This window comes from Phlebotomus argentipes, unplaced genomic scaffold (assembly GCF_947086385.1).
Source record: "Phlebotomus argentipes unplaced genomic scaffold, Phlebotomus argentipes genome assembly contig_6, whole genome shotgun sequence".
Taxonomy (NCBI): Eukaryota; Metazoa; Arthropoda; class Insecta; order Diptera; family Psychodidae; genus Phlebotomus; species Phlebotomus argentipes.
This window is the reverse complement of record NW_026776145.1, coordinates 2,856,951-2,870,629: the sequence shown is the minus strand read 5'-3', so window position 1 is coordinate 2,870,629 and position 13,679 is coordinate 2,856,951. Positions and strand designations below refer to the sequence as shown.

At 36.8% G+C, this 13,679-nt stretch overlaps 1 protein-coding gene across 1 annotated transcript; it reads right to left on the bottom strand.

Annotated features, from left to right (window-relative positions):
- Positions 1-645: 645 nt before the first annotated feature.
- On the bottom strand, positions 646-10,039 carry LOC132256231 (uncharacterized). Its single transcript, XM_059752522.1, has 6 exons — positions 9,717-10,039; positions 7,279-7,628; positions 4,518-4,640; positions 2,198-2,368; positions 842-986; positions 646-781 (listed from the first exon to the last, which is right to left on the bottom strand). The coding sequence occupies exons 2-6, from the start codon at positions 7,526-7,528 to the stop codon at positions 646-648; spliced, it is 825 nt and encodes a 274-aa protein (XP_059608505.1). The 5' UTR covers positions 7,529-7,628; positions 9,717-10,039.
- Positions 10,040-13,679: the final 3,640 nt, after the last annotated feature.

Here is a 13,679-nt window from a genome sequence, read left to right as displayed (position 1 = left end):
TCTGCAATCAACTTTTTCCTTCATCACCGCCTCATTTCCGAGTACACCCACAGCGATGGTGTAACTCTCCCACGAGAGACTTCTTTAATTTCACTTAATACACCAAAGATCCTCATAAACCTCCATACTTAATTAAATTTCTTTCCAAACCATTAGTTTTCTCTTTGCGTATTTGGTATAAATTCCAAATTTTTCAGTATCTGGTATAAATTCACTCAAGCGAGTTTATTTTATTGTTTTGAAATGCAAAGTTGTATATTTATGAATACTCAAGGAGGGAAAAAGCACAGCAATTCCCTGTCTCAATACCAGCAGAGAGCAAGGAGGTGGGTTAGGATGTGGAAGAGCAAAAATATTCCAAAGAAATATATTGTATGTGAGAAGAAAATAGTAGGGCGGAGAGAAAACCAAAAAAAATATATATGTATATATATTACAATCATGATGGGAGGCGAATTGCCTTTGCCAAATGTAAATGATGTATGAATTTAATTGCACACCAACAATTTGCCTGCTCTATCAAACAGCCTAATTTCATTCCCAGACTTGGCGCTCGTGTAGCAATAATGATGGTGAAAATCTCAAATTTTCGGGAGGGAGAGAGAGACAATATGTGGAGCAATTACAGACTCTACGTACAGTGATTTACTTACCCACGCACGGGTTGTGATTAACCATACTGAAAATTCGATCGCACCTCCGTTTCATGTGATTGTTGGGACAGATGCAGCCAAACATCGGGGATAAGCGTAGATTTGTCCAGGCTTCGTGACACAGATCCCTGAGGGAGGACACGTATTTTGAGTAAATACAAAAAGGCACCACCCCCGGAGCAATTTACCTGTCCTCCATGCGACACTTGTTCTCACGAACTTTGCAGTGTATCTTAAAGTCCTCGAATAGTTTTATGCACTTTCTCTCCTGTTGACATACTGACAAAGCATGATTGCACGTTGGCAATGCATCAATGGGATATGGATCTTTTTCTGCAAGCAGAGAAATGACATGCATTCGTTTTATTAGGACTACGTCATAGGCAAACCACCAGGCGTCTATTCGGAAAATCGTCAATGAATTCCTATGCAACTACATGAGCTCGACGTGATGGCGAGCGAGACATACAATGTGTTTAGCGGGTTATGCAAAAAATATCGCATAGATTTAAACTATTTTGCACGTAATAAAACCAGCACTAAAATAAATACACAGAGTCATAGAATTTATACTCGGTGGAATTTTACGATTCAATTGATGCACTCAAAGTAATCTTCAGAAGAAGAGATGTCTGCTCTTGCTCCCCACCAAATTCAGCTCAAAATGACTCCCTGTCTTGACAGTCTTCTCTCATAATTTCATATTCTGCCCTCAGGCTATCACTTCTCGTCTAGTCTGTCTGAATACATCACTCTCAGATTGAAAAATGCCGCAAAGTTTGCATTTTATGAAAAATAGAAATCCGTTTATGTGCTAAAAATTCTTCTCGCCTTTAAGTTAAATACATATACAATTAACAAAAAAAAAAACACCATATATTTTTTCACTGACTAAGTGTCATTTGAAAGCATTTTTGCTTTTCTCAGAGTGTGGAAAACGAGATTGTACATAGCCAGCAATCCAGCGATATATTGAACAGTAAAAATGTCTCTCGTCGTATCAGAGAATTATCTTTCGCTAGAATTTTTCTCGGCATTTTACACCACACGAAGATACAATGGAAATTACTTCAGGTTAAGGAACACCCCAGAAATGTCTTTTTCAACGATTCTCAATAAATCATGGGCGAGAGTCACAAGAACACACGTTATAAGAGATACGAAGATTTATGAGTGATGATTAAAAATTGAAAAGGAATTCCCCTACTCGTGAAACCGCTCACGAAATTCAAAGTAAATAGTTGAAATTCATCCCTGGAGAAGACATGTATATACAAATAATAAATTGTATATATTTGTGATGAGCTTAAGTGAGAAGCGTGAAATTTTAAAGATTCATATGAAAAGGACACTGAAGAGGGTTTATAAAAATTCCCAGCAATATAGATAAGAGTCCTGGCACGAAACTTTAAAGTGCTCATTTTCACACTTGTTTGGCCGGATATCCAGCAACACCACGCCTCTGTACCGACGTGCTCAATATATTACCGGGACGCTGGTATGAATTAACATTTTGCATGTGCAAAGGATTGCGGTGTCATTACCTTTCTTCTGTACAAAGCCACATGGATGATCAAAAAGGAAGTCTCGAAAATAGTTGCATTCAGGATCAACTCCAGGCTCTTTGCACAAGCAAGTTGGTCGAAAGAAGGGAAATGCTTGTAGTGTTCTCAGGGCGGCTTGACATTTTGTAACAGTTACTGTACTGCAAGACACTGAAATTAAAGTATAGACAGAATGCAATTAAATACTCTCGCTCCAATTGTTTCACATTTTTCTATTCGCACCCAGTGAGTAAATAAGAAAGTTTTAGCAAAAAATTATAAGGATGCCATCCAACGGAAAAAAATCGTAATGGATATAAAGTGAAAATGGTATTTCAACAATGAGATACATATGTGAGAATTCTATTTGTGCCACACATTTGTACCAAAACCATTTCTCACCCACTCGAGGAGGCTATTTTACAAGAAAAACCTTCCAGAAAAGTGGAGCATTCCCTTTTTCTCTCTGCGCACATCTCAAAAGAGTGAATCTTCAATTCGAACCATTCCAAAAATTGACACCAATCCAGCTGCTTTAAACAGTGGGTGCGATAGGAAGCCCCAACTAATAAGAAGGGTTCTATCGCATGAGGGTTAAACATTGTGCCAAGCACGAGTTTCTACTCGAAAGATATAAAACTCGATAGCAGTGCGAAATTATCGAGATAAAGCTTTATCAGAAAATGTGATTCCTTGCAGATTCCTCTCGAGTGCCTCTGTGTTATGTAAACATCAACAGGAAAACTCCTGAGCATCTATTAAGCTATTATCATCGAGATAAAATCTCAGAATTCAAAGTGTTTTCATTCACCTCAAATATTATCTCTCATTAATGAGGCCCTTTATGTCATGGATTTTCCGTCAAAGAATGATATTTTATGTTTACTTTCCAAAAGGCGTAAAAGTATTCGAGGGGCGCTTTTCATAGGGAATAACAAAGTTTACTCACTATAGTCAATATTATGATGGATATTTATGATTAAAAAATATATTGACTCTTGGAAATAAAAAGATTTGTGACTAAATGTTCGTACAAGAATTTTTAACGCTTTCAGACAGGGTTTATCCAATTTTATACTATCTTGTGTTGTGACATAAAGACGTGGTAAAATGAGCGTTATATAACATACCTCGAACATCAGGGAAAAGAAGCTTAAGTTGAAGCTTTAATACTTGGTAAAGTGTTCGATTTTGTGGAAAATACCACATGAAATCTTCTTTTCCATTCTATTTGTCTTAAATTGTCCCATCGATTCGAGAGGAATAATATAAGTCTGAAATATCACCTCATTTAGAAGTTTCTTGTGAAGTTTTGGGGCTGGGGAGTTGTATTAAAATTCCCTGTGAGTGTAATCTCATCAAAAAAGCTGCTATGTCTCGACTAAAGGTTTCGCACAGTTTGACTTATTCATAAGATAAATTGATAAGAAATCACAGCATGGAAATTTAAACCATTCGAAGAATAAGATGGAATCGCATGAAAAACAAGTCCCATATGCTGATTCAGAATCACACGGCCCTGAATTTATATTCTTGGCAAATAAATACAATCATAGATGCATATCACATAAGAGGGTTCAATAATGCTGATGTGGAATTGTAAGCGGATTATTCGAAACAACAATGTTTCCACTGTTTTATTATTTTACAAGCTCCCCATAAAGTAATGGAGAAGAAATGAAGCTTTTAAAAATCCATACGACTTTAAACATGAACAAGCCCAATAAGCAGAATATTTAGCATTAATAAAGAAACTTTCTCTTGAACTTGGCAAATATTTGGGATATACCTGTCACATATACATACATAAGTATGTACATAGCACATATTATACAGAGCAGCAGCACAGCTCCGCATCAACAGGACTGTACAAGTCTTTATTCATGCTATTACACAAGCGATCATAGGTGTTAATAACAACACACAGCTTAAAGGTGAAACTCCTTGGTAAACATATTTGAGGCACCCGAAATGTGTGAAATCATATGTATTAAATAAATACATATAGCATCGCACACAGGAGAAACCCTTCAGATCATTTTCTCATGCTAAGACACTCTGTTTATTTTTACACGCAAATGAAATCTGAGTCGAGTGTGCGAGAATCATACACAATGAGTATAATGAATTTGAGTGTGTTTTCCAATCAATTGAGATTTTCCACCCTGGTTCACCCATGCATTTGAATATTCAATGGGAAACACCCAAACTAAACCAATGAGTGAAAATTGCATTTCCATCTCTGATGATTGACCCCCTTGGCAATTGTATTTCACGGGTGCGTGTGAAAAAGTGGAATGATTGAGGAAATGCTCAATACCTGGTACTGGACCGCATACTCTCGGAATAATCTCTAATATTGCTGAACATGATGGATCCTCGAAACATAACTGCCTCGCCAAAATACAGTTCAAAATAGCAATAGCTGTTTTGATGTTTGGTCCTGCAACAGAGAAGCACACATAGAATCAGTGTATTAGTTTATGGTAAATCACGTCATATCGGGGATGAATAATTCTACAGGACAGAATACTGTGAGATTGTGGAGCACCAATTAGACTCAAATGTATATAATTAACACTGTCATAGAGAGTTAACTTTTGCAGATACTGCAACGAGATATTTCCGTGTATACGCTCTCATGGAGTCCAAATTTGCATAGAGGAGTTAAATTTCATCTTTTCTCCGCCAACATTATTTCAGAAACAATTTCACTCATCCGGAAAATGTATAGTAATATACAAGTTTCTCATTTAGTTTCACATATTTCACAATTAGTGGTTGTAAATCGTTTAAAAGTGAATTAAATTTCACACAATGAATTGTTTCTTTGTGTGCACAACTTTTAACCTTTCGATTATGCAAGTCCAGCCAAAGGACTCTCACCTTCCGCAGCACAATAGCAAAACCATCATTATGGATAGTGAATATAATTGTATTCCTGCAGGAATAACCAAACGCCATGCTTAACCACCGTAATTCCTGATGGTGTACTCAATTAAACGGGTACAATTATTTCAACTGTAACATTGTTTGGAAATTTCGCCTTTATCGCGATCAAAGATAATTTGTGTAAAAACGATGAAAACAGAGATTCGTCGCCATTAGAAATGCGTTCATTGTTGAAATAAGCATGCCTTTTAGTGTTAAAAATAACCTTTCGTGTTGTTGAATTTACAATGCAAATTGCCCGAATGTAGACGGTATAACTCCTGAAAGCATAATTATGATATGATTGAAGGGAGTATTTTAACTGTGGGAGGTTGAGAGGCGGTAATTTAACCCCAAGATTTGGAGTACCTTGGCGGTTCATTACGCGCGACAAGGAGCATGAAAATGTCCTTAAGATTGAAGTTGTGATGTCACTCTAAATCAATATTGAAATTATATCGTTTTTTGTGTCACACTAGCATCTCACTCGCTCTCTCGAGTACATGTGTTTTGTAATGTGAATTACACTATCGGAGTCTATTTCCAGGTACACAAAGCGGTGAAGCAAACAGCAATGAGTGAAATGACTAACAGAACACTGCCTACACGATATATAAATTATATAGGAGGCGAGTTTTATATAGTTTCCAACTCCACACTGACCATTGGTTACGATATTGATCGACAATCCTCAGCGTTGCTAATTGAGAAACTGTATTAACCCATTATGGTTTACAGACGCTTATGAGCAGTCATTTGCTTAACACATCCCGCAGGGCGAATGTCACATTTTCAATTTTGCAGACATCGCGACATTTTCATTTGAAGAAACTTGGACGAATATGTCCTCAAGTTGTGGAAATTTGCCATAAAAAGTCATCTAATTAATTTACTGTCGTGCTGTGGTGAGATTTTATCACACAATGAATTAAAGCTTATCTGCTATTGGGGTGACGCTATCTACGCTATGTCCGCACAAACAGATTTGATTTCCTTGCTGGGTAATCGCATTATCTTTATTCAAATCCATTTCTTCGCAAATACAATGTTGTCGTCTTTAAGCACAATATTCGCCGTGTGTATACACATTCTCTCGAGCGTGTTAAATCACATTGTCACATATTTTCATTCACCCAACCCGTCATACAGAGACAACCCCTTTTAAATTTTCTACCACTTTAAATACCATCACAATTTATCTGCCGTGTGCGCTACCCTCCTGACAATTTCATATTTTGGCTTATTTTGAATAAATCCAATTACCCAGCCGTTGCTCAAGGAAAACTCTGTCGAAATGTCTGCCGTCTTGGCAAATCGATACCTCCTGTCAGAATCTGTTACACTTGATTTCAGGAATTCGCATTGATTCCAGCTCAAATGAACATTTCCATTTCATCCATCTTCTTCGGAGCAGCTCAGAGGTAATTTGTTCAGTAGATTGTTCTCAATTGTGGTTTGGTGATTAAAATCTTTGCCAGTAGCTCAGACCCACATTTGGATGCCGTCACGAAGATTTAGAGGATTTGCAGATTTGATTTTGACAATGGATTTTCTCAGTTACCGCATAAGTAGCTATAAGAAATCTTACTAATATTTATGTGCGCTGAAGAATTTGCCTCTCCTCGCAACACTTCCTGCCACTTCAATTTTGGGTATTTCAGACGATTTCTGGTAATTTGAGAGCCCCCTCAAACAAAAGGCTTCAAATTGCGATGTAGAATTTTGTAAATTGTGTGCTGAATTGCAAGTGCACTCGAATTTATTACTGGTTAATTTGAAACCTTTCGTTCGCCTTGCACATCTTGCACATTATATTCATGTATAAGAGCATGTATAGTATGTACAAAATGCTCACATGAGGAGTATTCATTTGACTGTTTCAAGGGTCCTGCGAGGAACAAACGGGATGAATGACAAATCGAATATTGTAGTGGTTTGCACTCGTAATATGAATAATTTTGACGAGGAATTTATCACACATTGCGCTCTAATTTCTAAGCTTCACATATTCCACACTCTTCAAGAGCTTGCACGTACGTGGTTTTGAAAAGTTGTGGGATCGAGATATGGAGGAAAATTGAATTTTACGGTCTGACTGTCTGAGGGGTTTTCCGAATGTGATAAGAAGGAAAAAGTATTGTTTCGGCTACCTGAACGTCCCGTTGGTGTAGGCGACGATGGTGAAATGGTTGTTGTTGGAAGTGCTGGAGGCACAGGTTCCGGATTTGGTATCGGTGGATAAATTGGATCACAACACTCTCTTTCTGGAAATTCACTGCTTTCGGCATAATTCACCATACTAATTGCAATATATGCGATATAGGCAAATAATATGGTCCCTTGCATCTTCACTGGATCCATTTCAATCTTACTGGATAATTCGTTATTGCCCAAATTCATAACACTATAAAATACATTTTCACGTACATCTTTTTCAAGAGTTCGTACTATTATCAGTTAGTTATTGTCATATTTATATAGTCGGTGTTTCATGATGTTACTGTTGGTGGGAAAGAGGGTGTACTTTTCGTTAGTCAGACTCGAGATTTTCATGGTGGTTGCACTCGAAAACAAATAGGAATGATGCCCTTCTCGAAGAGTCACAGTAAGGATGAATGAATATAAATTCAAATCTCCTCTCTGACCAAGAATTGTAAGTCATCTGGGGCAATTTGCATTAGCATTTAAATCTGCAAGTTTAGAAATACTTCTGACAGAGGAAAGCACCACTCGTTTGGGACGAAACGGAGTTCAAAATAGACTCTAATTTTCCACTCGAATTCACTGTTTTCTGAATGTATACAAAATAGTTGGATGTTTTTTCAATTGCGCTTTCCCCAGTTGACAAAAAGTAACTTTAAATAATGACAAACACAATTTTCCTGGCCTGTCGTAAATTTTCAATGTTAGTTACGCACTTAAAAAAGCGCTATTATTGCGTAGAAGTTTAATTAAATTTAATGATGAAAAAAGGTTTTCCCCTATTTTTTTTTTGAATGGTTGGCAAAAAACAAGATTTATTGGTGAAAGTAAAGTTAAAATCAGCGCGGTAATGAAAAATGGACGGTCATTAATTCTCTGGGTGCAAAAAATCGATAACTATAACATTTTCCGAGCTTGAATACAAAATGCTCAGAAGAGGAAATTTCTAAGGTGACTTCTGGGAGATGAATCCCCTCCTCGAAAATACATATTAGGAACCATTATGCCATCCCAGCTCAAATCACAACTTAATGTGAAACATCGTTATCATCACTTTTCCGAGTTGAGAGCATAGATTTTTCCCATCTCGTCTTCTCCTTCCTCTCTTTTTCGTTTTTCAAGACGAAATACATTTCACTACAATAGCTAATCATTAATCAAATATGTGTTTAAAATATCCTCTCTCGCTCTTCAGCTTCTTTTTTTCGCCAAAACCGGAAAAGAGAGAAACGATATTTGATTTTTTTTTCCACATACAGAGCGGTTCGGGTGGATTTTTGTGTATATACAAAACATACCACAGATTTCCTCGCATAAAAATGTACCATAAAAATTTTATTCAGTGAAATTGAATCTGGAGTGGAAAAACTAGAGACCCTTTTTCTGTAATTCTAACACTATTACGGCTGTAAGGGGAACACTACACGCCCAGATTTCTCTAACACGATATTGTTTCGTGTAATTTCAAAATATAAAACACCACCACTATACATAGTGAACGTCAGTAAATGTGGATGTATGTATTGCGTTCGTGAATACAAATAATACCCTCAGAATTTATTATATATATCATAATCATTCACATCTAATATGTATAATGGGTGATTTTTTCATAGAAATATTTTTTAAAAAATATTCCCCCAAGATTTATGGGAAATTTGTATTATAATTCATATTTGCTTTTATTATTTTTAGGGGACAAGAGCGAGAGAGAGAAGAGAGGGAGAGTGTTAAATAAAAAAGCTCTATGTCGATTTTTTTTCACCTCTTATTTTCGAAGCCGCGCTATATGTAAATTGTGAATGGTGGAGCGATGAAAAAAACCGTGAAGTGGAGTGCATTGATTTTTGTACCCATTTAATTATTTTCACAATATGGATTTTTCGTTCCTCCTCTATTATCCATTTTCCACAAATAGTCTTCTTGCAAGAAAACAAAAATAAACAAATGTCAAGTGAGCGATATGGCAGGGTTTTATCCTTGTCGATTGTAGGTTTTTTGCACAAAATAGACATAATCTATCGATTTGTGATCCGAAACCGGGTTTTTTCTACTCCCATCATGAAAATTATTACTCAACTTGCGGAGGCACCGAGATTGTGTCCCCATAAATATGTACAACACGATATGAAACAATCGAATATGAATGTTCTTTTCTCCCTTTTTCTCTCCACGCCATTCACCATCCACAGAACTGGGTAAAGAGAAAATATTTAACAAGAACTTCACGAGTGATTGGCTAAAAAGCACAGCACCCAGAACACACACGGGAGAAAAAACTTCAATTTTAATTATTTATCGATTTGATGGTTGGAGTCAGGGCGAAAAAGAAACGGCAAACCAACATGAAAATCAAGCTGTAACATGGTGGGATAACATCAAGTACTTTTCTTTCATATCCTGACGCTACATTCTACGGCAAAATTCATCAAGTATTGCTTTTAAATTTACATTTCACATCACGACATTTTGTATGAGACGCAAGTTTTGTGTTCAATTAAGCCTACACAGTGTCACTATTTAATAGTAAATCTTATTGTTCTCAGACACATCAAGTGTAAATATTTAGAATATCTTTTCTTCGCGGTATAAAGTTGGTTTTATTAGTTATAGTGTTAAGGGAAATGAAATTGATTTTCTTCTTATATTCTCCTCCTTAATGTTAGAATCTTTTTATGTATAGTTTCGTTTGATTATTCCCGTGCTACGTTCTTTTGATTACTGACGCTGACAAACACTCTCCACCGAAGGGTGACTCGCACACTCTCGTCGGGCAAAATGATATGGAAAATCTGTGTGCGAGTGTGTATGTGCTCTGGTGGAAACATTTATTTCCCCGCAAAAGCACTATGCGTCTCATTTTGGCCCAACATCATGTGTCGCCATGTTGAAAAGAACAGAGTCACTGTATACGGGCGCTTCCGATTGTTGGGGAGCCATATCGAAAAGAGGGGAATCGGTAGGCCCCACTCGGCCGTGGAGCAGAGAGGGACAACTGTATGTCTGCAGCGCATTTTTTCCTTATCCCTTTCCATCCAGCCGCCCCGCATGAGAAGGGTCTAGCGATTGTAATTGCTGAACAAGTTAGAAAAACCCCTTCAGACGCAAGAGTTATACCCTTTTTTCCAGCCCCCCTCGCCCAAACACATTTCACACTCTTGTAAGTATGTGCGATTTTATAGTCCGCCGAATTGAATAGTTCTCCACACACAAAGCGCATTTTGCCCAACAAAGTTTCCTTTTTCCACCGGGAAAATCGATTTTTTTTACTTCGACTTTTTGGCGAAAATTATTTTATACACAATATTTTCCGCAGGCTATGAGTTTACCTTTATCCCTTTTCGGTGGGAAAACCGATGTAGCGGTGCTCGAAGTTTTCAGCAGAAGAGCAATTATCCCCAGAGGATATTCTAACCAAACTTTTCCCAACCTGATTTTCCTCTGAATGCTTGACAAATTTAAAAGAGAAATGCGCTCTTTATACACATTACGATTTTTTACACTTTGTCCGAAGCTTCAGGAGTTTTAGCACTTAGAAAAAAAAATCTTTTCCACAAAGCAACAATATTACATCACGTGTGCTTTCAACTTATAAAGTCTATTCCTTAAACTTCTTGACTTGTCAAAGATTTTGATGATGCCGGTTACTTTTTACACTAACCGAATATACGGATAACTTCATCAGGCCCTGCAGGGATGTTTCCGGTGGAATCTCATAACTCCAGCTAAACAATCAGAACTTCTTGAAATAGTTGAGATAACACAATAAATAGAGTTAGTTCTCCCAAATATAGATTTCTAACGTGTGGAAATACTAAATTTCCACTTATATTCCTAATTGAGCTGTTGCGGGTGTTGGTGTACCATAAAATTTACTATTCCGCTGAGCTCCAACCAGTCGCCGAGGTGTATTTCGCCAGTGTCACTTGCAATTGTTGAAAACACTCCAAATATTGATTTATGCTAGTTCAAATCACGCAAAGCCTTAGCTTTGCAGTGATATGTAATATGCGTACAACATAATAATATACTATAGGTAGGTTGTATTGTACAAGTTTTCAGCAAAATGTATGCTCTTTTCTCTATTTTGTAATCATTTCAATTCAATTTTCATTATTGCAAGATTGAGCAGAGTGATATTTTAATTTGGCCAAGGATATAAATTTTCCCAACCATCGCGAAAACGAGATGTGCGAGAAAGGATACAGAAAGGAGAGGAAAAAAAACTTCATTGGGAAAGTGTTATATAAAATATAGGTATCCATAAAAGTTTGGTTGGATTACGTATTACATATATTAAGATAAACGATTTACTTGAGTTTATTGCCATGTAAATCCGATTCGCTTCTTTTTAATGGAAAAAGCGATCTGGAGGACGAAGAAGAAACTCTATGACTTTATCTGCACACATAATAGTACTACATAGAAACAAACTTGACTATATCGAAAGTCGAAAATGGCTCGAAGCTATATCCTCAACCCTGGCAGTAATATAGGCGAAAGGCGTATACAGAAAGAAAGTTTCAAATCTTTGAGATATTACATACATGTATAGCGACTTACATAACATTAGTGACATACATACATACGCATGTATGGCAATGTATAGCAAAATGACCTGACTATTAATAATCCTAATTTCCTTCCTTCAAAATTAAATGCGGAGATATGTAATGTATTTTGAGATAAAACTTTTTATTTATATGCACAATAATTCCGCTATATACGTAGGTATGTGGATATACTTTAAAACACTAATTAATCTCTCTCCGGTTTGTATGTAAATTATTTTGGAATTATTGCTAAATTATAGAGATACGCAAGTGTAATATTTTATTTGGTAATATGCCTTGCCTGTTGTGGAAGAGTAATGAGAAAACTATCCTAGTCCACAAATGTGGGAGTCATTTGCCGCATACCATTTCACTTGCAAAATTGGCAAAAACATCATATTATGAGGGGTAATAACCCATGCTGGGTGGTTTGAGGATGTTCTTATCTCCGTAACTGAAGAATATCATAATAATGTATGTCTCTATTGGAGAGATGAGGCGAGTGGGAGGGAGAAAATCTCGAGGAAAATTCAGTGAGGTTGTATTGGAAAAGGAGCAGACGAGGCAGAAGCAGAGGCACAGAGAGAAAGCTAAAAAAGCACTCGATAGCAGGAAAAGAGCGTGTAGAGATTGAGATAACAATTAAAGATTCTCATGTTGAGCAGTTGAGGATAGTCCAACTGCGGTCATATAATTTGTGAGCACCCTTTCGGGACTCAGTGTGGCACGAACCACACCATAATAGTCCCGGTCAAAATAGTTCACCCCACAAGTTCACTGAATACACAGCCGGCCTCGCATATAAACAAATTTATTTTGCCAACAACCGAATCACATGTAATATCCTTATGAAATACTTTCAGAATTAGCAGAGATTTACAGAATAACACAAGCAAAAGTTGTCTAGCCGGCAAATTGTTTTGCCAGGTGCCAACAGTTGCAGAGACTTGGTCTGCTCTAAATTATAATCCACTTTATATGGTCTCTCAGAACCCATGATAAAAATAAATCTGCTGCAAATTTAACACGATTCAAACAGATACTATCTGCAGCTTTGCAGAAAAAAAACATCTATATATGCTGCACAGTGCTTACAAAAGCTCACGCCATGATAGAAGAGTGGTTCTTAAATTCCCACAGGAAATAATCCCTTTTCGACTGCGGAGTGGGGAATTCAGTAAATAACTGCCTAACATTTTTCCGAAGCCCACATAACACGTGCTTTCAGCAGGACTCGAATTTTGAGGCCTGAACTTTGCTGAAAAGGATGGAAAGGTCATTGCGGGATGTGAGGCAAATTCGTCTAATACTCTCCTTATTAGCAGCACATTACCCAAATCCCTATGCTTTACACCAGATATGATTAAGATAAGGAGGTGGTGGGTACACAAAAGCCTTCGTAAATCCTCGCAAATGAAAAGACTACATTATGACAAATTTTCAAATATTTTTCACAAAAACATTCTCAATGTCAAGATATAATCTTAACCTCTCTTGTTGAAGGCAGCACTCGAATTACAAAATATTATATCTACTGTTTGCGGAATCAAATATAATAGTAATTATTATACATAAAATAGTGGTACTCACCTATAAAAACCAGAATGATGACAACTTTTACTATTCTCAGCATGATGAATGCAAGCCTGCGAACAGAAGATATTATTAACTCGATTAGTAATTAATTTCACATAATTCCTCAAGATTTGTTGTCGGGAATACCATTGTTTAGAATCTTAATGAAAACTTTGACTAATAAAGTGTTAAAGTGGAACATAATTCCATTAAAAGCTGAG